This window comes from Prionailurus bengalensis, chromosome A2 (assembly GCF_016509475.1).
Source record: "Prionailurus bengalensis isolate Pbe53 chromosome A2, Fcat_Pben_1.1_paternal_pri, whole genome shotgun sequence".
Lineage (NCBI taxonomy): Eukaryota > Metazoa > Chordata > Mammalia > Carnivora > Felidae > Prionailurus > Prionailurus bengalensis.
In genome coordinates, this window is record NC_057348.1 from 4,130,866 (window position 1) to 4,155,316 (window position 24,451).

The 24,451-nt window shown below is 58.5% G+C and overlaps 3 protein-coding genes across 10 annotated transcripts in view; 2 read left to right on the plus strand and 1 right to left on the minus strand.

Moving 5' to 3' along the window:
• Positions 1-12,632, plus strand: part of SAFB (scaffold attachment factor B) — a 37,206-nt gene extending 24,574 nt beyond the window's left edge. The window contains exons 10-21 of one of the 2 annotated variants that reach the window (XM_043586303.1): positions 1,045-1,194; positions 1,272-1,354; positions 1,705-1,844; positions 2,009-2,097; positions 4,777-4,883; positions 7,072-7,362; positions 8,514-8,651; positions 8,867-8,909; positions 11,176-11,291; positions 11,503-11,603; positions 12,026-12,092; positions 12,300-12,632. In XM_043586303.1, coding sequence (XP_043442238.1) covers positions 1,045-1,194; positions 1,272-1,354; positions 1,705-1,844; positions 2,009-2,097; positions 4,777-4,883; positions 7,072-7,362; positions 8,514-8,651; positions 8,867-8,909; positions 11,176-11,291; positions 11,503-11,603; positions 12,026-12,092; positions 12,300-12,429 — 1,455 coding nt within the window. In that variant the 3' untranslated portion in view covers positions 12,430-12,632. Of the gene's footprint in view, positions 1-1,044; positions 1,195-1,271; positions 1,355-1,704; positions 1,845-2,008; positions 2,098-4,776; positions 4,884-7,071; positions 7,363-8,513; positions 8,652-8,866; positions 8,910-11,175; positions 11,292-11,496; positions 11,604-12,025; positions 12,093-12,299 lie in introns of both variants that reach the window. The other variant, XM_043586302.1, reaches the window with a different exon arrangement.
• A 4,553-nt stretch (positions 12,633-17,185) lies between these two features.
• MICOS13 (mitochondrial contact site and cristae organizing system subunit 13) lies at positions 17,186-19,435 on the minus strand. Of its 3 annotated transcripts, none has more exons than XM_043586320.1 (4): positions 18,987-19,435; positions 18,147-18,255; positions 17,810-17,861; positions 17,186-17,423 (listed from the first exon to the last, which is right to left on the minus strand). In XM_043586320.1, the coding sequence occupies exons 1-4, from the start codon at positions 19,433-19,435 to the stop codon at positions 17,326-17,328; spliced, it is 708 nt and encodes a 235-aa protein (XP_043442255.1). In that variant the 3' UTR covers positions 17,186-17,325. The 3 variants fall into 3 exon arrangements, with proteins under 3 accessions (XP_043442255.1, XP_043442254.1, XP_043442256.1); XM_043586319.1 differs by having other exon boundaries at positions 18,078-18,255; XM_043586321.1 differs by having other exon boundaries at positions 17,359-17,423; positions 18,095-18,255.
• HSD11B1L (hydroxysteroid 11-beta dehydrogenase 1 like) lies at positions 19,384-24,115 on the plus strand. Of its 5 annotated transcripts, none has more exons than XM_043586314.1 (8): positions 19,384-19,491; positions 21,413-21,508; positions 21,590-21,720; positions 22,146-22,257; positions 22,587-22,678; positions 22,855-22,948; positions 23,078-23,243; positions 23,323-24,115. In XM_043586314.1, the coding sequence occupies exons 1-8, from the start codon at positions 19,470-19,472 to the stop codon at positions 23,516-23,518; spliced, it is 909 nt and encodes a 302-aa protein (XP_043442249.1). In that variant the 5' UTR covers positions 19,384-19,469; the 3' UTR covers positions 23,519-24,115. The 5 variants fall into 5 exon arrangements, with proteins under 5 accessions (XP_043442249.1, XP_043442250.1, XP_043442252.1 ...); XM_043586315.1 differs by having other exon boundaries at positions 23,117-23,243; positions 23,323-23,635; XM_043586317.1 differs by lacking the exon at positions 19,384-19,491 and adding an exon at positions 19,552-19,826 and having other exon boundaries at positions 23,117-23,243.
• The last annotated feature ends 336 nt before the right edge of the window (positions 24,116-24,451 follow it).

Sequence of the window (24,451 nt, forward strand, 5' to 3'; positions counted from 1 at the left end):
TGATGGATAGAGGCACCCGCCTCCCCCACCCCTCCAGGCCGGCTGCGGTTCCGTGTTTGATTTAGAGTACCTGCGTTAGCTCTCTTCCCTTCTCTTTTTCACCACCTCCCCATGTGCTTTCTAGATTCACCTCCTAAATAAACTGCTGCATCCAGGGTTCATTATCTCAGAGGTAGCTTTTGGGGCAAGCCAGAGTGAGACTTAAGCACAGGCCTCTGTTTATAGTAAGGATTCAATAATTTATAGCGGAGAAAACCAATAGTATTTGCTTTGGTTATCGATGTCTGGGAACCAAAAAGAGTGAAATTAAATATGATGGGGTTGTAGAAATAACTAATGATTCCCTGGGCCTCGGTAATGTGTGGTGGGCGTCTTTCACGATTCCCCTGTGGCCCAGGTGGGTACTCTCAGCAGGGACATGTCACCTTGGAGCCTGCAGTGTCTTGGGTTCGTTCTCAGCTTAATGTCCTTGAGTAGGGACAGCCCTCTCGGAAACTCTCTTGGGTCTGAGTGTCCGTGTGGCATAATGAGGGTGAATACTGGCTTATGTGGGACCTCCCCTGAGCCAGAGTGCCTAACCTTAACTTGCCAGGGTCACTGGGAGAAGTAAGTAGTGTGCGGAGATGTGGCTCTGGTGCCAGAAACCTCTCCTACTGAATTTTGTCATCGCTCGGAGTAAGATGGGTTTAGCGTCCTTACGTCAGTCTCCACGTGCACATCTGTCTTCCTGCTTCACTGCCCACACGGCTAACGGAATGACGGCTGAGGTCTGATCCCCAGAGGGAACGGCCGGAAGTGGAGCAGATCCGCAGAGTCGTCCCAGTGAGGCAGTAGCGTCATCCTCCCTAGTTGTCATGTGCCACTTGTCAGGCACTGGGCGACGGGGCGTCGCCCACAGTCCTCGTTCCAGGGCAGGTGCCGGGACTCATGCATCAGAGGAAAGCAGCGTGAACGGGGATGTCCTGTGCGTTTCACGCAGCGGGTGTTGGGGGTCTGTGAGTGGGGGCTTTGTGTCTGAGTCCCGTTCGTGTGCTTTCCTTTGAGGTGGTGGGCGCTAAGGTTGTGACAAATGCCCGGAGTCCTGGAGCTCGCTGCTATGGCTTTGTTACAATGTCCACAGCAGAAGAGGCCACAAAATGCATTAACCACCTGCACAAAACAGAGCTCCACGGGAAGATGATCTCCGTGGAAAAAGTAAGTGGTGGTTTTCTTACTGGGATGTGACCCTTTGAGGAAATAAGGTAATACTTGCACTTGATTCTTTTTTTCAGGCGAAAAATGAACCGACTGGGAAGAAAACTTCTGAGAAGAGAGAGGGTGAGGGGAAGAAGGAGAAGTCCAGCACCAGTGACAGGTATCGCTCTTGTCTGAGGGAACTGTGGACAAGATGGCCTTTCTACGTTTCACATCCTGCACGTTTTCCACGGACAGGGAGACCGCAAGGCCTCCCCCTCCTTTAGTTTATACTGACGTTTGGTGGAGGGGGTTCACCTTCAGTAGCTCCCTGAGAGGATTCCTTCCTTCAGCCCCTCTTCCCAGGGTGCTTGGGGAGAGCAGGCGGCTCCCCTTGTCGGGCCTCGTCCCGCTGACGCCCAGGCAGCCTCCTGGTCACGTGGCGCTCACTGCAAGGGTCTCGTCGTGGCTGCTTCGCTGCCTAAATGTTGGACGTAACGTGCGTCTGTTGTTCTGGGATGTCATTTGTAGATCTGCGAACCTCAAGAGGGAAGATAAAGCTGATAGAAAAGAGGACACTAAGAAGGGTGAAGACGTAAGCGGAGAAAAGAGTAAAGATCAAGATGATCAGAAACCTGGCCCCTCGGAACGATCTCGAACCACAAAATCAGGTACTGTCACTGGTGATGTCGCCCTGTGCTCTGTTCCCGGCTGTTGTGGTTTACGGTTTGCTGTCAGCAGTGCATACTAGATTTCTTTTCCATAGAGAGAAATCCTTCTTGTCTAATCTGGGAGTTTTCTGTTTCTTCCATTACACAACTCCTTTCTTCTGTAGGAAGTCGAGGAACCGAGCGGACCGTAGTGATGGATAAATCTAAAGGGGTGCCTGTTATTAGTGTCAAGACTTCAGGATCCAAAGAGAGAGTGAGTATCAATTTTCTAACTAGAGTATTTAGTGTTTCTCTTTTTTCACTTATTTATTTTTTTATTCTTAAAGTTTATTTTGAGAGAGTGAGAGCAGGGGAGAGACAGAGAATCACAAGCACACTCCATCCTGTCATCACAGAGCCTGACACAGGGCTCGAACTTGCAAAACATGAGATCATAACCTGAGTGAAAATCAAGAGTCGGACGCTTGATCTCCGGTGACTGATCCACCCAGTTGCCCCCCAAAACGGAAAGAGTTTAAAAGCTTTTGTTTGCGCGTAACTTTGTTCTGATGAGAATTTTTGTTTTCTTATTACCTAAAGCTAATTTTAAAGTTCAGATGTGAACTAAAGCCATGACAGAGTTAGAGCACTGTCTCATAAAATTAAAATATGGGAATAGTTGGCTTCCCCCACCCGAATCCACATGTAGGTGGCCATTTTCATGGTCTCCCTTGAAAGTGGTGGCAGCTCTCCATCACACATTCCTAAACTCCTATGTAACCCAGCTGAGGTTTCATGCCCTTCTGAGTTGGATCTCCACTTGGGCTCGGTCCCGTGTTCTTTGTCCACGCAGATGCTCCAGAGAACACAGTTCACAAAGTACCTGTCTTGGGTCCTTACCATTTCACTCTGCCTGCTGTGAGGGCTTAGGCAGCTGTCAGTGTCCCTAACTTCAATTTTTGGGTCTTGCAACTTGGATAGATATGGGGCCAGGGTCCTCAAGACCACCCACATTCACCAGTTCACCCTCAGGACCACAGGGCTTGGCCTGTGATGGTCCTCACAGCTAAGATTGCCTATAGTGGTACAGTAAGGATACACAGCCCAGTCATGGGGGAAAAGACACAGAGTCCATAGAGGACTTGTGCAGGCTCCCTCGTGCCCTCACCTTCGTGTGGCCTATGCTCTTGTCCAGGGAAGCCCGTTAGCCTGTTAGTGTCAGCACCCAAGGTTGTTATTTGGGGGCTGGTTACCTAGACGTTCTGCTAGATATATACCGAAATTCGTGACTTCTAAGAGGAAAGCAGGTGTTGAGCAGAAACCACAGTGGGCACAGTCTAGGCACAGTGACCACCCTGGGACTGTCAGCTGGAGACACTCTGAATGCCAGGTTCCCAGGCGCCAGCCTCAGGCCTGCCATGTTACCCTGTGCTGTGAGATGGCAAATCATTTTGGCTATTGCAAGCCAGTGTTCCAGTTCTGCAAACTTCCAGCGTGCTTATTTTTGTGCACATGTTATAGTACATGTGACGACCTCTTTTACAGTTATTTTATGTAAAATGAGTGGAAAATGGCAAAATGGAAGTATGAGTTCCAGGGCTAAGATGGGTAGATCTCGTAAAGATAACGCAGTCACACAAATCAGGAATCCTCTGCTATACTAGAGGTAGCCATGGTTGGGCACTCACTGCATGTTTAATTAGGAAGGAAAAGAAAAGGAGTAAAGAGTTGAGAGTAAGGAGTTTAGTTTATGTTATGTTATTTTTTCAATGTTTTACTTATTTTTGAGAGAGAGAGAGAAACCGAGTGCAAGCTGGGGAGGGGCAGAGAGAGAGGGAGACACAGAATCCGGAGCAGCTCCAGGCTCCGAGCTGTCAGCACAGGGCCCGACGTGGGGCTCCAACCCATGAACCACGAGATCATGACCTGAGCTGAAGTCGGACGCTCAGCTGACTGAGCCACCCAGGCACTCCAAGGAGTTTGTTTTAATTTTTTTTTAACGTTTATTTATTTTTGATAGACGGAGCATGAATGGGGGAGGGTCAGAGAGAGAGGGAGACACAGAATCTGAAACAGGCTCCAGGCTCTGAGCCGTCAGCACAGAGCCCGACGCGGGGCTCGAACTCCCAGACCGTGAGATCATGACCTGAGCCTAAGTCGGACGCTCAGCCGACTGAGCCACCCAGGCGTCCCTCCAAGGAGTTTATTTTAGATGAAGAAGACCAAGTATTAAAAACATTGGTTTTGGGGCACCTGGGTGGCTTAGTTGGTTGAGCGTCTGACTCTTGGTTTTGGCTCAGGTCATGACCTCACGGTTTGTGAAATCGAGCCCCTGTTTGGGATTTTCTGTCTCCCTGTCTCTCTCTGCCCCTCCCCTGCTTTCATTCCCTCTTTCTTAAAATAAGTAAATACATTTTTTAAAAAATTGGTTTTCATCATCTAAAAAGTTTTAGAGAGATAATATTTCTATTTTGACCCTGTTGAAAATTCTCGTTGGGGGGCGCCTGGGTGGCTCAGTCAGTTAAGCATCCGACTTCGGCTCAGGTCATGATCTCGAGGTCCGTGAGTTCGAGCCCCGCGTCGGGCTCTGTGCTGACAGCTCAGAGCCTGGAGCCTGTTTCAGATTCTGTGTCTCCCTCTCTCTCTGACCCTCCCCCGTTCATGCTGTCTCTCCCTGTCTCAAAAATAAATAAACGTCAAAAAAAAAAAAATTAAAAAAAAAAAAAAGAAAGAAAGAAAAGAAAATTCTCGTTGGATATTTTGGCATGGTGATGACGTTTTGATTTTTAAGTATGGTCAGGAAAACATGAAGTCTCACACCCTGTTAACTGGTTGTCCCATTAAATGTTAACGTTCATTTCCAATCTTCGTGTTGGATGCTTGGATGTGGACTCGCCTGATTCTTCCTGTTGTCATTTCTACCTTAACTCGTGAATATTTTTTGGTGAACCAGGTTTCTAAGAGCCAGGATCGCAAATCGGCCAGCAGAGAGAAGCGGTCTGTTGTGTCTTTTGATAAAGTCAAAGAGCCTCGGAAGTCGAGAGACTCTGAGTCCCGGAGGTGAGTCCATGTCCAGCAGTGTTCCTGGTTTGCTTCTGTCTCTGGACTAGTCAGACCATGTCATGGGGGCATATTTTCAGAGCCCCCTGTGGGTGGGATATTGCTTTAAACCCTGTTGCTCCTTTGGCCTTCAATAGACTTGCTGTGCTCTTCCATCCTGTGGTTATTTTCAAATGATCTTCTCATGCAGATAGGCCCATCTCTTGATGATTCTGGGAGGTAACGGCAGGGAGTTGAAATGCCTAGCAGTGCTGGTTCACACACCCGGTGTGTCCCCAGAGCGGTTGGAAGGGAGAGAAACAGTGGGACACACGGAGGGAGAGAGCAGAGATGTCCCCATCCTTAAAATAGCTAAAGAAAAAGTCTCCAGAAATTTTAAAAACTAAACACAAGCAGTACTGAACACACTGTATGACAGTTTTTTACAAAGAAACAATTCTTAAACTATAGTTGAAAAAATAAACAGCGCTCGTAAAACTGGCAGAGTAAGAATGAGTAGAGGGGGCGAGGCACGGCCTTTCTGGTGTGCGTGCACTCACAGCTTCCTGCTGCGCAGGGATGGCGCCGGACAAAGGGCCCTTGTGTTGAAGTGACGTAGGGCCGCAGAGCTGACCCGTGCGCATGTGGGGACTTCATATGTCAGTAGTGACGTTTCTCACCAGGGACAAAAGGATGGGCTCTCTCATCCTTTAATAGCTTCAAGTCACTTGGCTATTCCTTTGGTTGGCCCTCTGGGTCTGCAGCTCCCGTCAGTGACAAAACAGTCCCCGTCAGCTGGTGACAGAACACAAACACGAAAGCTGACAACACCCGTATACAGCGGAAGTTGGTGCGTTCAAGAGTTGGGGGCCAGAAGGAGAGGTTGACCGAGAGAAAATGTAACTTCTGTCTGTACGTGAAAGATCCACGAGGGATGGGAATAAACGTGATGTGAAGTAAATGTAAGGAGGCAAAAAAAACCTGCTAGGAAACGGACAGGAGCGAGTCGACAGAAGGGATGGGTCAGGTGCCCCAGGACTCAGGACGAAGGGAGGCTTCACTGGGCACCGGTAGCGCTCGTGAAAAGAGCAGCGAGACCAGTTTTTGGTTCTGCCGGTTTGGTTGGGTGCACTGTGTGCATTCCAGTGTGGGGGACGGGGGCGCGGCCCCTGGAGAGGGATTCCGCGGAGGCCCGCGCGGCTAAGTCTAGTGCCCCAGACCTAGAAGTGCCACTTCTCCAGACCTGCCCTAGAGGAACTTGTGCATGAGAAAGCCTCCGATTGTGTGAGGTTGTGAAAGTTAGGAGACCATCAAAAGGTCTGCCTCTGGGTGCTGCTTGTATAAACCGTGGCCTGTCCGCTCCACGGGGCCCTTCCTGAACCCTTGCCCTCAACCTGTAAAGGCGGATGTGGGAGGGCCTGGACGTGTCGCATTAATCAAGGAGGCTGTAGCCATTCTTGTCCAAAACCCGGCAGTGAGGCAAGAGTATGCGTTTCTGCCGGTGTAAGTAGGGGTCTGTAAAGGCGTAGCAACGGGTGGAGAGGGGACAACGTGGCCACTGTCTTCCGTGTCACACGTACAGGGACTGGCAGGAAATGCGCTGGGGTGTAGCTGGTGTCCCTAACAAGAGCAGAGCTGGCCGCGCCCTCGGGCTGCGCGGGCTCCCCGGCCCTTCGCTCGGCCACCACGGGCTGCCTGTCGGTAAACTCCTCTGAGTTTACAAACATCGTCAGGATTTCAATTCTAGTGCACTCGCCCCATCCCGGGGTGACTGAAGCTCATTTAGGGACAAGAGGTCCTGACCGAGACTTAATTTCCTGTGGCAAGTGTGTTCTGTTTCTTATTTTTAATGGACTGTTTCATGGAATCAGATGTTGATCTGCAGAAAAGGTTTCGGGAAGTGAGGTTCAGCTCCTATCCTAGAGGAGCCCCGATGTGCCCGTGCCTCTCTGCTCTGATTCCCGCCGGTCGGGGACCGAACTGGGGGGCACCGAGCCGGCGGCGGAGCCCGTGCTGGCACCCCGGGGCTGCCGCCGCACCGACGCCCTGGCCGGTCGGGAAGGCGCGGCCCCGGGGCCGCGTTTCTGCAGCTCCCGGGGCCGGTCCGCGCTCCGGGCGGGCGGGAGCCGTGGCTCCCGTGTCCCGGCCGCTCGCCTGCCCGGGTGATGCCACCGGCACCGCGGCCCCTCCAGCAGCTGCTCTCCCGCAGGGTGCGCGAGCGCAGCGAGTGGGAGCAGCGCATGCAGGCGCAGTGGGAGCGGGAGGAGCGCGAGCGGCTGGAGATCGCCCGCGAGAGGCTGGCCTTCCACCGCCACCGCCTGGAGCGCGAGCGCATGGAGCGGGAGCGGCTGGAGCGCGAGCGCATGCACGTGGAGCACGAGCGCCGGCGGGAGCAGGAGCGCATCCACCGCGAGCGCGAGGAGCTGCGGCGCCAGCAGGAGCTGCGCTACGAGCAGGAGCGGCGGCCCGCGGTGCGGAGGCCCTACGACGTGGACGGCCGGTGAGCCTAGCTGCCCTTAGCCGCCACCCCGGAGGCGGCCTGTGGCCTTTAGGATCGGGTGAGGGTCCCCCACGTCGCGCTTCCGCGAGATTCTCGTTTCAGAGGCCGCACGCGTACGGGCTACAGCTCGATTTGACGTCCTTTTGTTCGTCGGGCACCTGAGATCGTTAGGGGTCAACGGGGAAATGGGTAGAGCAGCGCCTACGAAAGCCTCACGTTCAAGTCCTAGCACAGAACCCCCGAGGGAAGGGAGTTCTTCAGCCCGGGGCCACATGCGAGTCAAGTGCCGAGGGGGGTGACCCGCGACCGGAAGAAACTTCCTTCGGGCCTCCGTGTAGGCTTTGTCATCGTAGCCATGTGTTGTGGCTCATTTCCAGTGATATTAACTTTAATTCCCTGGACATACCGACGTGACTTGGGCATACTCCAACGCTAGCCCCAGTGAAAAATGGGCCCGGTTTCAGTCCTTGCTGGTGGGAGTCCAGGGTGGTAATCCCAGCACTGATATGACCGGCTTTTCCGCACGCACCGCCACTCGGGAAGAACCACGTTTTGTATTCCTCCCTCTATTGTGTGGATATTGCGTGGATTGTGTGTAATATCCCGCAAGACTTCTTTCGAGGGCCTTTAAGCTCTTTTAGGATTTTTGATGCCTTTGTGCAAAACACCGCTGCTGGGAGTCCGTTACGGTCATGCATGATTTTGAAACAGTATATTTCAGGTGCCTCTCAACGTCCCCCCACTGGTGTCTTTGCTGGGTTAAGTCCACGTTGGAGGAAAAGAGGTAGTGCCCTGAGGAGAGCTGGGGGTCACGACTCTCGCTTGCTGTCCTGGTAGATTGAGGCCGTGTGCTGTTCCCGGAGGCGACCTGCGGGTGTGCAGGTGTGCCCGCGTCCCCTCCTGTTAGGGAAACCAAAGCTCTTCTCTTTAGGGTCAAGTGAGGCTTGTTGGATAGAATAGAAGGGGGTCCTTCAGTCGGATCCCACATCACCCTACTGGCCCCTCTCGGCTTGTGTAGCAAAGACGAAAAAGTTAATTCTCATTCTGTGGAATGATAGGAGCCAGGGACGGTTTGAGGGTTCATTTCACCAGCTCCGCAAAGGTTATGAACTTGAAGGAGAAATTGTATCACTTCTTTATTCCCCCTCCAGGCGAGACGATGCCTACTGGCCGGAAGCAAAGCGGGCCGCTCTGGATGAGCGCTACCATTCTGATTTCAACCGCCAGGACCGTTTCCATGACTTTGACCACAGGGACCGGGGCCGCTACCCTGACCACTCTGTCGACAGGTCAGCCAGGCTCCCAATGACCCTGCCCATTTGTACAAATTCTCTTTTCCTCTCGTTCTGAATGATGAAGGACTAGGGTTGGCCTTTCTAGGCTTTGAGACCTTCAGGCTGTGAATAACCTGGGTTCGGTTTGGGAAATGTTTTCTATTGGGGGAGGGGGTGTCTAGCCGACCTACCTTCTCTTCTTATGTTTTCATTTAAATTTCCTTTTTCAGGAGAGAAGGTTCAAGATCCATGATGGGAGAAAGAGAAGGACAGGTGAGTCAGAAACTTGAGTTGCAGCCACGGTTTTTGCCGTGGAATCGATTCTGTCTCCGTGCTGTCTCCCTCCTCAGCTGAGGTTCGTTCACTTCTGAATAGCGAAGTAGCTAAATGCCGTATCTGCATCAATGTCTAAGGAGCCTTGGGTGAGTCTGAAGGGCTCCATCGTCACCGTCTGCACAGCTCAGCCCATGAGAGGCCAGGGGCCCGTGCTTTGCAGGACTCACGTGTTAAAAAATATGCTGGAGTTTCTTCTTTTACTTGTCGAACGTTTAGATTAAGAATTTCTCCACATCGCGCTGACTCTTTAGTGGGTTTACTTGGAATATCGGGGGGTGCGGGGAGGAATTCCGGAAGGTTGTGGTCAGGGCGGCGTGGGGGCACAATTGCTGCCCGTGAGTTTCCTTTCCCTGCTGGAGCGCAGCTCTGTCTGCCCTCCTTCCTCGCTTCCTGAGGGCGTGGCTGGGGACTTCGTAGTCCTGGCCGTACCCAGCGGGTCCCCTGCTACCTCCGGAGCGGTCGTCGCGTGCCTCTTTTTCCTCTTCTTGGAGGTGAATCTGAAGAGCGACTGAATCTACACCCGCTCTTGGCGGTTCTCTTTGGGGAAGTGGGGCTCGGTGGTTAGATGTCCAGGCTCCGGAACCAGAACCAGAGTCGCATTCTGGTGTCAGCACTGTGCTGAGCACGTGTCTCCCAACTCTGAAGTGAGGGCGCTCATTGCCCCCTGCTCAGGGTGTGGGGGCTAAATGGGTTGACAGCCATGTCTACACCGGTTGGCCCGGCTCCTGACACGCAGCTGCTAATCCCTGCCTGCTCTCTCCTGCCGCTATGGGCTGAAGCGCTCCCAAACCTGAAAGGATGTTTTCTCTTGTGTGTGCTGTCCTTAGTAGCCCTGGTGCTGCCCTGGATGCAGGCAGTGACATGGGACACAGAAGGGGACATGAACACAGGCTCTCAGGGTCTTGCTGAGCCGTTACACCAGCTGGTCGGTGGCCAGGAGAGTGTGGCTACCCTGTGAAAAACCGGGCAGAGCTAGAGATCGGCTTTGTGCAGTGTTCTCTGTCGGTTCGGTGTCTTCGGAAGGCTGCCGAGAAAAGCTTGCTTGTTCGGAAATATTTGCGTTTGTCGAAAGGAAGTGGTCTGAAGCTGGTGTGTCCTGCAGGTTCCTTATGGAAGTGGGGCTTCGGGGTCTCATTTAAGCAGCTGTTGTCCTGCCCGGACGCTTTGGCTTTGTGCCTGGAAGGAACAGTGCTGTGTTTGTCCATCTGGTACAGTTGAGCCCCACCTCCCCCACTTTGGTTGAGGGAGGTGTCCACACACATTTGGGAACGCGAGGCCCGTGGAGGCAGGAGGCGGAAGCACACGTGGCCAGGGCTCCCGTGTGACAGGCTGGCCCCGGCCACGGCCCTGGCGAGCTCCTGGCTTAGTAGGCGCAGAAGCGCGGACGCGTGCAGCCACAGGGCAGCCAGAGCATCCATCCAAGAGGCTTCATTACCAGGACTCCTTTCTAGGCTTTCTCGCTTAGAATGTGATCTTGGAGCAAAAGACCACAGGGCTACAGATTGGGTTTGTGGGATCATGAGAGCAACAATGGAGCTGAAGCCGCCTCACCAGCTCCCTAAAGCTTGGGGCATCCTTCCGGCAAGCAGGGCAGTCTTCGGGTGAAGGGCCAGTGGTGAGCGTTTGTTGAGAACAGCATTTCCTAGAACGAGAAACAGCCATTCCTAGAAGGGCTCTCCCTTCCGTCCTTCCGATGGCACGTAGAACAGGGCCAGGCCAGCAGGTTCCACAGACCATGCCACAGAGTGGCTGGTGGTCGGTCCGGTGAGGCGCCAGGTCTGGGGTGAGTGTGGAAGGATCCCTAGTGGCCGTTTGGTTCTGGAGGTTCCTAGGGGCTAGAGCACCGGGCCCGGGTGCACTGCTTGTCTGTCCCTGGCGCAGGGCGGCCACTAGGCCCCAGCGCCTTCTCTCCTTCCGTGCCTGAAGTCTCTCCTTTTGGATTAGGGTGGATCTCATCCCTCGGTTTCTTTCTCCGTTGTTTACATTCTTCAGTTTTCCTCCCTTGTCCGTGAGCAGACCTCGAGGATGTGGCTGTTGAGCAAGCCGAAATGGCCTCTGTGGCACACGACCGTGTGTAGAATGCTCGCCAGTACTTCTGAGTTACTGTCACTGTCGTCGTTGTTATCAGCTTGTTGGCCCCAAGGCCTTGGGATCCAAGCTTGATACCGAAGCCTTCTTTCTGTTCTGGCTCTTTCACGTCCAGCATTACCCTGAACGCCACGGAGGACCAGAGCGCCATGGGCGGGACTCCCGGGACGGCTGGGGATACGGCTCTGACAAGAGGATGAGCGAGGGCCGGGGGCTGCCTCCTCCACCCAGGTTTGTGTCCCACCCCCCACAGCACCTGCAGGGGCCTCACCCGCCCCTGGCAGGATCGGTGTGTGTTCCTGAGGAGCCCTGGCTCAGGGAGAGAGGATGGGGACCGGGAACACAGAACGCGAAACCCACCTTCCGGAACCCGTGGCGCCTGCTATTCTGCAAGGCGCAGAGGGGGCAATCCAAATCAGAGGCATCTTTTCCTAAGGGGCAGACGTGACTGGGGGGACCACGGCCGAAGAATAGAGGATGACCGTGCGTGGCAGGGTGCTGCTGACGGAGGCATGGTAGACAGGGACCACAAGAGGTGGCAAGGTGAGGACTGGCTCTCAGCCGGGGACGTGTCTGTCTGCGTGGGGGAGCGCCTGGAAGGCTCAGCTCCGCCTGCTTTACGCCCGTCTTTCCTCGTCTCCCTGCTTCTCGAGGGCGGGAACGGCTTCCTCTGCTGTCCCTCCTTGGGGTCCTGCTCATTACTGGCTGGATGTGGGGAGGGAGGGGGAATGGACAGAAGCCGTCTGGCACGGGAAGAGCGATGTGGGCACAGGTAGCTCCTCTCTGCCGCCGCTCGGCAAGGACGGCCGGCGTGTGCATCCGCCGGGGCCTGCGGGGTCTGGGTCCACTGGGTGGCTCAGGAAGGGTACTGGAGTCACGGGAGCCCCGCGTCGGTGTCCTCTGCGCTCCACGTGCGCTCCACGGTGCGCAGAGGCACCGTGTGACCAGCATCTCTCGTCTCGCAGGTGGCGAAAGGAGTATGTCCGGGCACTCTGGGCCAGGTCACATGATGAACCGGGGAGGGATGTCAGGGTAAGGTGTTGTGCCGCCCGTCCAGCTCAGCCCTCTCCCCTCTGCACGGTGGCCCGCCTGGGCCACCGGTGTGCAAATGGTCCGGGAGGCGCCCCACTGACCTCCTCCCTCTGCCCGCTGGAGGCGCTGCTCCCGGAACACGGGGGCGTGTGGGGCGGGCCCCTCGGACCCGGGAACGACACGGGAACCGTGTGTGTCGTGTCGTAGGCGCGGCAGCTTCGCCCCAGGCGGGGCCTCGCGGGGCCACGTGATCCCACGCGGCGGAATGCAGGGTGGATTCGGAGGCCAGAACCGGGGGAGCCGTCCCAACGACACCCGCTTCACTCGCCGCTACTAAGCGCTTGGATTCCTGTGTTCTGTCACGTGGCAACAAGAGTATGTTCTGTTAGGAGTTTCTCTTAAACTGTGTACAATAATTTTTTTTATCTGCTGCCATATTGTAGCTCAATACAATGTGAATGTTTTTTTGTGTTTTGTTTTTTTTTTTTTTTTGGTTTTTGTTTTTTTGTAATAAATGTGTTTCTGTTCACATACCCTTTATTTAAAGCGTCGTCTCTCTTCATTTCACGTGTTTTTGTAAGTTGAATCATACTCGCCATTGCTTACTTAGTCATGGTTCTTCCTTCGGGGAAGGAGGGGGGAGGACGGAGGACGGGGGCAGCTTTAAAGGGACCGTTAAGGTTTCCGGAAGCAGTCAGCTGGTGGCGCTCACCTGCCGCCTGCTGAGCCTGGGCCGTTTTGCCGGGGCCTCTGATTTACGCCAGAGCTTTCTGTCCCCCGCACCCTGCTTCCCACCCCTGGCTCAACAGGCCGCTGTGCTTTTCTTTTAATCGGGTGAAAGACACATCATGTGAAATTTACCATTTTAACCATTTTTAGGTAGACAGGCCCGTGGCAATAGCGTAGGCACACCGTTGTGCCACCACCACTGACCTCCATCCACAGAACCTTCTATCTTCCCAAACACAAACCCTTATACGCTGCTCCCCAGCACCCACCTTCTACTTCCTGTCCCTGTGGCTTTGACCCCCTAGGATCTCCTGAATGGAACTGCATCCTGGGGGGGGGCGGGGGGGGAGCGAGAACACAGTGTGGTGCCGAGGTGTGCACCTGGGACCGTGCTGCCTACTCACGTGGGCCACAGGCTCCCTTGCTGTGGCTCCCAGGTCTTGCGGGGGGGGGGGGGGGAGGTGTGGAGGGAGGTCCAGCCCACCCACATAGGACACCGGTAGCGCAAGGGAAGCCTGCTGCTGCTTGGTCTGTGGGAACCAACCAAGGCTGGTTGCCCCTCTGGGCTCCTGTCTTTGACATGTCCAAGTAGGGTCTGGCCCTGTTTCGGGCCTGGGGATGCCCAGCCATTGGGGCAGCCTGGGCTCCTGTCCCCCCACAACCCACAGCTAGGGGGAGACAGACATGAGATCAAGCCCTCAGATGTGGGGGGTCAGACGAACCCCCTCTCCGGAGGGGCTGCAGACGACCCCACACCAATCGCTGGAACCTGGACATACGGCACCTAACGTGGCCAAGGGGCTTTGCAGATGAGATTCAGTTCAGGACCGGAGACGGAAGATTCCCTGGGGTTACCAGGGAGGGCCCAGTGCCACCACCAGGGTCCTCACGGGGGAGCGGGGAGGCGGGGGAGCCGGAGACCGGCAGACTACACGGCCGGCTTTGGAGACGAAGCGGCCCTCGTCCCAAGGAGTGCAGTGGCCTCTAGAAGCCGGAAAGGCAGGAAATGGATTACTCCCCCTGGAGCGCCCAGAAGGAGCCAGCCCCGTCCACACCTGCATCGTAGCCCAGCGAGACTCGTGTTGATCTGTGGTGCGGTCAACGTGGGTTGCACCAAGCCCCTCAGTCTGGTCGCTGGTCACAGTGGACACGCGACTGCTACAAACTCCCGAGGCCGTGGTGGTTAGCTAGGATGACCGTCCCCAGTGGGCAGACACCCGGCAGCACCTGGAGACGCCTGTGGCTGTCGGGACTGAGGAGACAGGGTCTGCAGGTATTTGGCGGGGGGGGGGGGGGGGGTGCTGCTCGACACCTACGGTGCCCAGGCTGGTCCCAAGCACATGAGATGCTGAGCTGGGGAGACGCGGCCCCGAAGCGGTAAGTGCCATGATGGGACACCCACAGGGCGGTCACGAGGCCCAGACTCAGCCCAGGGGTGGGAAGGAGGGATCAGGGCAGACTTCCCGGGGAAGGAGGCGGAGGCCGAGCTGTATGTGGGCAGGATGAGTAGGAGTCCGGAGGAAGGGTGGCAGGAGGGCTGTGGTGAAAACCAACTGTGTTGTAGGAAACGGCCCTTTGAGGAGTCTGGGCTCAAGGGGAGGGCAGCAGGGAGCCATAGAAGGTTTCTGAGTAGGGCAGTGACCCGATCTTGGGACATTGGGAAACAGATTGAAGGGGCAGGTGGGAAGACCAGGGAGGTGGTCTTGGCACTGGTGACAAATACAAGGGGACAGAGGAGTTTGGGTCTGGTTGCATGAGGGGATGGCGGAGTCACGAATGGCGCCCCAGTCTGCAGGCTGGTGGCTGGGTCCGTATGAGCAGGGGGCCAGCAGCCGGCTGACCCCTGGCCCAGGCTGTGGGTGCACACCAGAGCTTGTTTCGGGGGACGCCCCCCATCGTGCCCCCGAACACAAGAGCCATCCAGGCAAGCAGGGAAAGCTGGTGGGGGGCCAACAGGGTAGACGGAAACCTCAGGCTTGGGGAACCTTGTGGGCCATCCCCCCAGGGCTGCCGGGAGCCTGGGGGGCCTCGAGCAGCCCTAGCGGCGCCCTGGGGGTATCGGATCTCCTCCGTCAGATGGCCCAGCCCCGCTTGCTCGGCGCTCTCCTAACAGGTGCATCCGCCTCAGCCCGTTTCCTCAGCTGCCCTGGGCCTGGCTGTGCGCAGCCGTGGGGGTGGCCGGGTGCTTCCCCAAACCCTTCCTGCCCACCCAGGCCGCCCCAGGCCACCTCCGCCTTTTCGGAGCCCCCGCTTCACGGCCCCCTCCCCACCTGACACAGGTGCGTCCCGCAGGGACGGCAGTCGCTCCCGTGACCAGCCCTACTGATGCCAGCCGGCAGAGACGCTGCCCAAAGCCCAGAACTCGATGGACCTGCGGGACTCAGCTGCCTGGATGGAGGTGAGGGGCCCCGGAAGGGCCGAGCACGTTCCCAGGGTGGCTCATTAACGACCTGCCTCCAAAGGCTGGTTTCCCTTCCTATGTGCTCCGCTGGGAGTTGTTCAAGAGCACGGCAGGGTGGCCCTGGCAGGCCTCTCTCCCTCCAGGTCTGCCTCGCCTTGTGAAATGGTGGTGAGGGTAACGGGAGGGTCGTGAGGACGCAAGGAGCCTCACGTGACACGTGCCACAGCCCTAGCTTTGCGTGCCCTGAGCACAAACCCTCCAGTTTTCAAAGACCTTTTTTTTTTTTTAAGTTTATTTTGAGAGAGTAGGGGAGGGGCAGAGACAGAGAGACGGAGAGACAAAGAGAGAGAGTGAGCATCCCAAGCAGGCTCCACTCTGTCAGCGCAGAGCCCGACGTGGGGCTTGAACTCACGAACCACGAAATCGTGACCTGAGCTGAAATCAAGAGTTGGACGCTTAACCGACGGCGTCACCCAGGCGCCCCACAAACCCTCCAGTTTTCAAAGGCCCAGGATTGGGTCATGGGAGTGAGGCAACTGGAAATCCTGTGCCCAGGGGAGGGCGTAAGCTAACTACCTACTACCTGGGCTCCAGGCAGAAGGAGCAGGGCTTGGACCCGGCCACGCACGCGGGTTTCTCCATCTGTACGATGGGCCCCCCATCTGCTTCCTTCCCTGTAGAAGGGCTCCGTGGATGGGGGGGTCAGGCTAGGGTGCGTTACCGGGCTCACCTCTGAACCTGGGCTTGCTCCCTCCTGGGAGGTCCCAAGGATCAGGGATGTTCCCCGGCCCCACTCGTCCTGCCCTTGCCCTAGACTTGCTCCTACCCCTGCCACGGCCCAGGCAGGATGGGAGGGGCCCACTGGCCACGGGGGGCCCACCTACACTGTTCCTGGAAAGCAGAATGGCAGGTCACTTTGGGCTCTCCCTCCCCAAACGCAGCAGGCCAGGCCACCCATCCCCTACCACACTCCTCCCCACACCTCCCGTGGACCTGCGCCAGCTTCTCATCCCCGAAGGGCCTGCAAAACGTCGTGGCTTCTGGTCTCTGCTTTCCTCACGTGTAACTGCCGTCCTCTCCTTGCTCATGGGCCTAGGGGAGCCCGACCACTAGACCAAGCAACAGAACTCCCACAACTCTCAGGCACGGGGGATCCCATCCCAGCTCAGGGCACCATTACCCAGGCCTGGTCTCCGCTCCTGGAGCAGCAGCCCGGGCCAGTCTCTGCCTCCCACCCAAGCCCGCGGCCTATTGCCCGTCTGGGGCACAGGCTTCCTCCTGCTGCCATCATGGTGGGATGCCCTCGGGGCTGGGAGTATTTTCAGGGTCTGCCCTCTTGTCCCGCCAGGTGGGGAAGAACACTCAGGTCACCAGGCAGCTAGCTGATCCAGGGCAGAAAGGCTTCCCAGGGGAGCAGGGGACGCTGGGAAGGCAGGACCTCTGTGGGCCGGGGAGCCCCCCTCCACTGCAATGACCGTGAAGCCTGCGGTCCCCAGGAATCCCCAGACCATGGGGGATTGAGGGTGGAAAGCAGGCAAGGGAGGGCCAGGACTAGACTAGACACGGGTGATCAGTGAGCGGAGCCAGAGACTGGGCGGCCACACGAGCTCCCGGCCACGGAGACAGATGAATTCTGCTCACTCTGCCGAGTCCCCACCTCCAGACCGCCCCACCAGGGGCTCAGCCCTCCGCAAACTGAGACCCCCAACCTGGGCGGGCCATCAGCACTTGCTCATTCCTGGGCCCGGAGCACTGCCTACAGAGCACCAGGGCCAAGCATCGGCTCTCAACCCCCACACCAGGCTGGGGACTCAGCGGGCAGGGCCCAGACAGCAAAGGGGTAAACCAATGCCTGTGGTCAAAGTTAAGCTCTGATGAGCCGCTAGGCACCAGAAGCCCAGGTCCCTGTGCTCTGGCACCAGCCGGGCCACCCCAAGCCCCTAGGGCAAGCACACGGGTCGGGAACACTTCCAAAGTCCTTTATTGGGCCAGCAAGGCCGGGAGCTGCCCTTGGCGTGGGGTCTCAGTCCCAGTCTGGAGTCTCCAGCTCTATGGCATCCCTGCCCCTGTTCCTGGCTGGGGCAGGTGGCCTCCTCTGACAGGCTACTTGATTCGCTCCTTCAGGTAGTCCCAGCCCTCCCTGGAGTACTCGCAAGCCTTGGAGGGGGCCGCCGACAGAGCCGACATCACCTTAATGATGCCTGTGGGGAGGGAGGGCCCAGTGCCTTCAGCCACAGGGCTCAACCACCACTTCCCCGCTCCCCCCGGAAACCCTAGTTCCGCAAGGCTTTGAGAGGCCCCAGTTCCAGCCCGGTCAGTTCCACACGGGGAAACTGAGGCAGAGATGGGGCAGGGCCTCGCCTTGTCTGAAGTCACACGGTGAGCTCAAAAGTGACCTGTCTTCAACGGAGGCTCTATCTTGCTCCCACCCCCCTGAAATCTCCACCCCTTGTCCTCTCTTAGATCTGGAGGGGGTGCACAGAGCAGGAAGGAGAAAGATGGAGAGGAATGGCCAGGAAATGGGGGCAGGGGGTGCTGACTGGGGTATCAGGGGCCGCCACCCCCAAGCCCAGGGACCGGGGCCTACCTGAATTCCAGGAGTCGCGGATGTGAAAGTTAAACTTTGGAGGGGCTGGGAGCTGGGAAGAGAGGGGAGAAGGGGCAGGTGAAAAGGGGAGGGCCCAGGAGCCCCAGCCCCCTCCGGAGGCAGCGGAAAGCAGCACAAAGCCCACTGCAGAGAACACCACGCAGGGCTGGAGGGACCAGGGACCAAAAGCCACCCCAGAACTGACACCACACCCCCCCCACACGGCCCCCACCCCCAAGCCTTAGCCTCACTCCCAGTCCCAGGGTACCTGGGGTATCTTCAGACCTGTCTGCTCACACACGTACTGGCTGAACTGGTACAGGGCTGGGGGGACTACCTCCTCTGCTTTCTGAAGGACAGCCTGGCTCTTGTCACTTGGCCCCAGCAGCTCCTGGTCATACACCAGGTAGACGGCACCCCCGGCCACACTGCCCTTGATGAGGAACCTGCAGGCAGAGAAGGCAAGGACAGCAGCTCAGTAGCTCATGGGACGCCAGTGGCCACCCTCGGGGCTCCAGGACCACTTTGGGGAGGAGTTGGACTCCCGGGGCTGCCACAGTCCTCAGAGCGCCACACCTGAAGCCAGGCAGCGGAAGGCACTTTGGAAGCGCAGAGGCGTGCCTGACGCCTACTACGCCCATTGAGTGTTGTACTCAAGTTACCCTGCAAAGCGGAGCTACTCGGCCCCGTTTACCTGGGAAACTAAGTCCCGGAGGGGGACCGTGGGTCACGCGTGATCCCGCACAGAGCAGGGAATAGTGAAGACTTAAGACCCCTGACTTTCGGTCTTCCAGCCCCGGGAGGCACGACCCGAGCGCAACGCTCGAGGGGCTTCCAAGGGACCCCGGTCATTTCTTGTATGTCGTACGTCGCTCTGGGCACGCGTTAACTTCCTGAAACAGCGCGTGCGGCATTCCCACCTTACAGAGGAGGCAACTGAGGCTCCGAGGGGTCTCGGACACAGACAATCGGGAGGCAAGGGTTCGCTGGGACGCGGGAAGGAGGCGACAGGAGATCTCGGGAAGCCCCTCCCCGCCTGAACCTCAGTTTCCCCATCTGGGCGATGGGGGACCTGACACCACGGAATTCGAAGATCCAGTCGGGAGCAAACCGGAGGGGGTGCCCACAGGTGGGGACTTTTTCGGGGGCTCCGAGCCCGCCCGGCGGCCCCACGCACCTCATCAGCGACCACACTCGGGGCACCATGGTCCCTCGGCTCCGCGCGCAAGGACACTCGACTCGCTCGCCGCTTCCGGTGGCGGCGCCGCAGAGGCCTCTGGGAAACGTAGTCACCCTAGTCGGCCGCAAAGGCCTCCGGGAGTCGAAGTCGCTCGAAGGCTCGGAGACTCCGGAGAGGGACGGCGGCCCTACAGCGAAAGGATTCGCTGAAGTGTGATCTTCAGAGCCCGGGAGCCGCAAAGCTGCCTGGGAAATGGAGTCAGCAAGGCCCCGTGAGGCGCCGGATGGCTCGCCTGGCCGCAAAGACTCCTGGGAAATGTAGTCCCGCCTGGCACGGTCCCGGGGGCGTGAGGGGGAAACAGGTGTCCGGCGTCTAGAATGAGGCCGGAGCGTAACCCAAGAAGATGTCGGAGCCCGGGAGATCCACCCGCGCCCGCGCGGGGGCATAAGGGCCCAGGCCCAGGAAGAGTGTGCCAGTGAGATGGTCGTCACGGCAACGAGAGGTCGGAATTGTGCGAGGGAAGCTGGCCTTCGGCCACGTGATCTGGGTCGGGGTGGGGCTTTCGTCCAGGGGGCGGGACCAGGACCACGACTGGGAGGGGGCTAGCCTGGCCCTTGGCCGTTGCCCGGCAACGCCCGGGCGCTAAGTCTCCGTGTCCAGGCCCCTCCCCCTGAGGAGGTGGGCTCGGTGTCACGTGACTCGGGCCCTACGGGAGGGGGAGTGGTCGGGGGCCCGGCCGGACGCGACCACTTAGGGAGGTCCGAGGGGCGCGCGCCTCGTTCCCTGGCCCGGACCCCAGCCCCTCTGCACCGCGGGGAGAAACTGAGGTCCGAGTGGGTAAGTGCGAGGTTGGGAGCGCGCAACACGGCCCACGTCCTTTTTGTCCAGAGGGGAAACTGAGGCCCAGGGAGGTCAGGGGACCAGTACTGTTTTTGCGATCGTCTGGTTCCCCCTATTCGTCCCCCATCGCAGGCCGACTGCTTCATCCATCCATCCATCCATCCATCCACCCACCCAGCCGGCCATTCATCCACCCGACCCCACCTCCCCCTGCGTGGCTGCTGTGGTCAGGGCCAGGGTCGGAAGAGGGTCAGGTTAAGGGTCAGGTTGAGGCGCTTCACACCCTTTCGCTGGAAGTGCGGAGAGGTGGGGTGGCTGCCGCGACTGGGGAAGGGCGAGGAGTTCACTTTTCTGAGAACTGAGGGAGGTTCATAGACGGGAATGGTGGAAGAGGAGAATGGACAGGCGGGCCAGGGCCCGACCCGCTGGGCATTGTGGGCTGAGGTTAAGATCTTGGTCTCTATGGGGTCAGTGGTGAGCCCTAGGAGGGTTTGGAGCAGGAAGGGGAACATCAGACTTCTTTGGACAAAGATCCCTTTGGCTGCCTGAAGGGGAGGGGGGAGAGGGAGGGCGTATGAAGATGGGGGAGCCCGGGGCGGGGGGGCAGCTGCAACTTTGGGGTGGGGGCAAAGGACTGATGGCTGGATCTAGTGAAGATCTGAGGACACCCCAACCCCACCATTTCTCAGTTCTGGAAGTCCCCTCTCTTGTCCTCCTGAGTTTGAAGGATTGAAACCCCAAGATGGGATGGACCTGTGCCTTTCCCCGGGGGGAAATGCATGTCCCTCCGCCCCCCCCCCCAACGTTAAACACTTGGCCTGTTTCTCTTTCACCTTCTCCCTGGAACGAGTAAATTCACTCCCACAGCTGACGTCACATCTTAACCCTGATGGCATAGGTTCTTGTGTCTCCAACCCAGGCCTAAGACTCCTTCTGGGTGTCCCTTGGCAGAGTCATGTTTCTGCGCTCCCCCAGCTCCTACCCGCAATGTTCCTCCTGTCACTCAGTGTCCATCTGGTGCCTGTTGAGTACCTACTGAGTGTCTGGTACAGTTTGGGGCATTGAGGACCCAAGAGTGAACAAAGCAGAAACAGGTTTCCGTTTCTTTCCTGCCTCATGGAGCACGACAGTCTAGGGGGAGATCAGTTTTGCTCTGACTTTAAAGAAGCGGGAGAGCAACTCGTTGGGTTATATTTGGGGAGAGCGTTCGGGGCAGAGGGCACAGCCAGTGCAAAGGCCCTCAGGCAGGATGGAGACTGGCTGGTTCCGAGGAACAGTGAGGAGGCAGGTGTGGCAACCGGCAGCGTGAGCAAGAGGGGCTGGTCCTCTGACCCTCAAGGAGCCTGGATATTGAGCAGGGCGAGGCAAGATGTGACTTGGCCGCTGGGGGGAGGGTGAAAGCCCAGAAAAGGCGAGGGGATTGGAGCAGGGGAGCCGTGTAGCCCGGTGACCTGGACAGGTGGTGGCTGCGGAGACGGAGAAGCGAGGGCAGGGCCTGGAGCCTCTTCACACAAGATCACACTTGAGGAAATGGGTGCGGCTGTCAGCCAGGCCTGTGCCCGCCACCCTCTCTCCCGCCGCAGCCCCTGCAGCCCCGGGGAGGGCCATGAAGGTACTGCTCTTCACCGGGCTGGGAGCCCTGTTCTTCTCATATTACTGGGATGACAACTTTGACCCTGGTGAGTGCCTGGTGGGGGAGGGAGGAATCTGGCCAGCTGTCCGGTGCACCCCCAGGGTTGACCACCCCCCCACACTGCCAGCCAGCCTCCAGGGAGCCCGCGTGCTGCTGACAGGGGCCAGTGCGGGCGTCGGGGAGGAACTGGCATATCACTACGCCCGCCTGGGCTCCCACCTGGTGCTCACTGCCCACACGGAGGCCCTCCTGCAGAAGGTGAGACATCCCGTTTCCCGTTTGATGGCCGGGTGCGCGTGGGTGGAAAGCGGGGCCCGGGCTTACTGAAATCCTTGCAACGGCCCAGGCTTCCTGTGTGACCTGAGGCCAGTTGTTTAACCGCTGTGCCTCAGTTTCCTCATTTGCAAACCGGAGACAATAAAAGTACCTTCTCGTGGGTTATGGTGTTGGGTTGGTACAGTGAAACAGCGGGGGTAAAACCCGGAGGGTTCCTCAGTCAGTGGGCGGATGGGTAGTGTCCACAGCCCGTGCTGAGAATTGAGAATGAATGATGGCGGATGTTGAAGCTCGGAGTAGGGGAGGGGGCTTTAGGCTGGGGCCCCAGTGGCCTAGCAGGTGGCGGGGGGGTGGGGGTGGGGGCCGGCTGGGGTGGACGGGCCCACGGGCAGCTCTGGCCCCCCCAGGTGGTAGGGAACTGCCGGAAGCTGGGCGCTCCCAAGGTCTTCTACATCGCTGCGGACATGGCCTCCCCTGAGGTGCCCGAGCGCGTGGTGCAGTTCGCGCTGGACAAGCTGGGTGAGGGGCGGGGCCTTCGGGGCAGGACCCGAATGGGGTGGGGCCGTGGTAGTCGGTGGGTGGAGGTTTACGGGGTCCGGGGCGTGGCCAGGGGCTGGAACTCTGGACCGGGCCTTATTGGATCAGGGACGAAGCCTGGCAGGATGCAGGGAGGAGGGCCCGGTCTCTTTGCTATTAGGCGGGGCGCCACCCAGGGCCGAATTCACTGGGTCGGCGCTCTGGCCGAGGCGTCGCTAGTTCAAGGCGACGGCGCTAGGGGCGGGGTCTCTTCGGGCCCAGGGGCGGAGCCTCAAGGACTAGCTCCTTGCTGATGGGCCTCTCCGGGCCAGGAGGACTGGACTACCTCGTGCTGAACCACCTCGGCGCCACCCCGGCAGGCTCGCGGTCCAGGAGCGTCCAGGCGACACGCTGGCTCATGCAGGTGCTCCGCCCCTCCGCGGCCAGCGCCCCGTCCCTCCAATCCCCAGACTCCACCCCCTCCTAAATCCCCACCGCAGGCCCTGCCCCCCGCCCGAGGCCCCGCCCACGCCTCAAAGCCCCGCCCCTTCCGGGCTCGAGTTTCTCCGCGGCTCGGTGACTCGCCGTCGCCACCTCCAGGTGAACTTTCTGAGTTACGTGCAGCTGACTTCGTTGGCGCTGCCCAGCCTGACGGACAGCAAAGGCTCTCTGGTGGTCGTGTCCTCGCTGCTCGGTGCGTGCACGCGGGGCGGAGAGTCGGGAGGCCACAGGGCTCGATGCGGCCGAGGCCCAGGGCAGGAAGGCCCCCTGGAGGAGGGGGAGCGGCGGTGGTCACTCAGCTGCTGCCCTCCCGCCCTCCTAGGCCAGGTGCCCACATCCTTCTCCCGCCCGTACTCGGCAGCCAAGTTCGCTCTGGACGGCTTCTTCGGCTCTCTGCGGCGGGAGCTAGACGTGCAGGACGTGAACGTGGCCATCACCATGTGTGTCCTGGGCCTCCGGGATCGCGCCTCCCCCGCCGAGGGAGTCAGGTGAGGCCCGGGGCCATCAGGGGCAGGGGCAGTGAGGGGCCGCCCAGCCGCAGTTTCCACCGCACCCTCCTGTCCCCAGGGGCGTCACGAGGGCCAAGGCGGCCCCAGGGCCCAAGGCGGCCCTGGCCGTGATCCGCGGCGGCGCCACACGCGCCCCCGGCGTCTTCTACCCATGGCGCTTCCGCCTGCTCTGTCTGCTCCGGGGATGGCTGCCGCACCCGAGGGCCTGGTTCATCCGCCAGGAGCTCAACGTCACCGCTGCCGCTGCTGCCTGAGCTGCTGCGGGTGGCACCCCTTCAGCTTCCCAGAGAGGGGAACCCTCTATCCAGCCGTCCCGGAGCCGGGACACGAACCGAGACACCTCGGAGACGGTGGCCGTGGCTCAAGACAGAGTCATCAAGACAGAAAAGGAAAACCGAGAAATACTACCAGCACCTGGAAACACGGTCACCACTCCCGGTGTGCAAGTGCTGATCGTGTGCCAGGCACCCTGTCAGTGACCTGGAAGGCATGACCTACCTCAGCCTTCCGGGCCACCACTGATGACATGGTTGCTGCTTCCATTTTGCAGACGAGAAAACTGAGGCTCAGAGAGGTGATGTGACTTTCGCCACGGCCCTGGCCGTGTGAAACAGGGCACACACCCCTGAGCCACCCTGGGAACCCCATCCATCTCCCACCTGGATCCTCTGCAGCCCCGATCTCTTCTTTCCACTCAGTTTTGGAGCATTCCCCTACCGTTGCCCCAAGCAAGGGACAACCTTGAAACTGTCCACCTGCTGATGGGTTCTGAGGTGGGGGAGGAGGGAAAGACGGTGTTCTGGGCTGGACCCAGCCTCCTGTTTCATTATAAAAATCCTTCTATCCTTGCACATGTGTGTTCAAATTGCTTGGTCCTTCCAGTTTGCAGGTGGCAGGTGGGTCAAGAGGAATTTGTGTATGGGGACCAGACTTGTCAACCCTATTTTAGAGGGGAGAAATGGAGGCCGAGTGAGAGGCAGCCCTTGCCTAGCAAGTCACGGGTGAAAGGAAGGGTACTGACTAGCACAGAGGTTTTATTTGCAGCATGAAGTACAGGGGTTGCGCAGCAATAATGATAATGTGTATCAGGCACTAAGCCCTTGGCATTGCTGATCTCACGGCATCATCACAATCCGAAGCTGGTGTTGCCACTGTTCCCGTTTCATAGGTAAGGGAAGGTGCTTAGA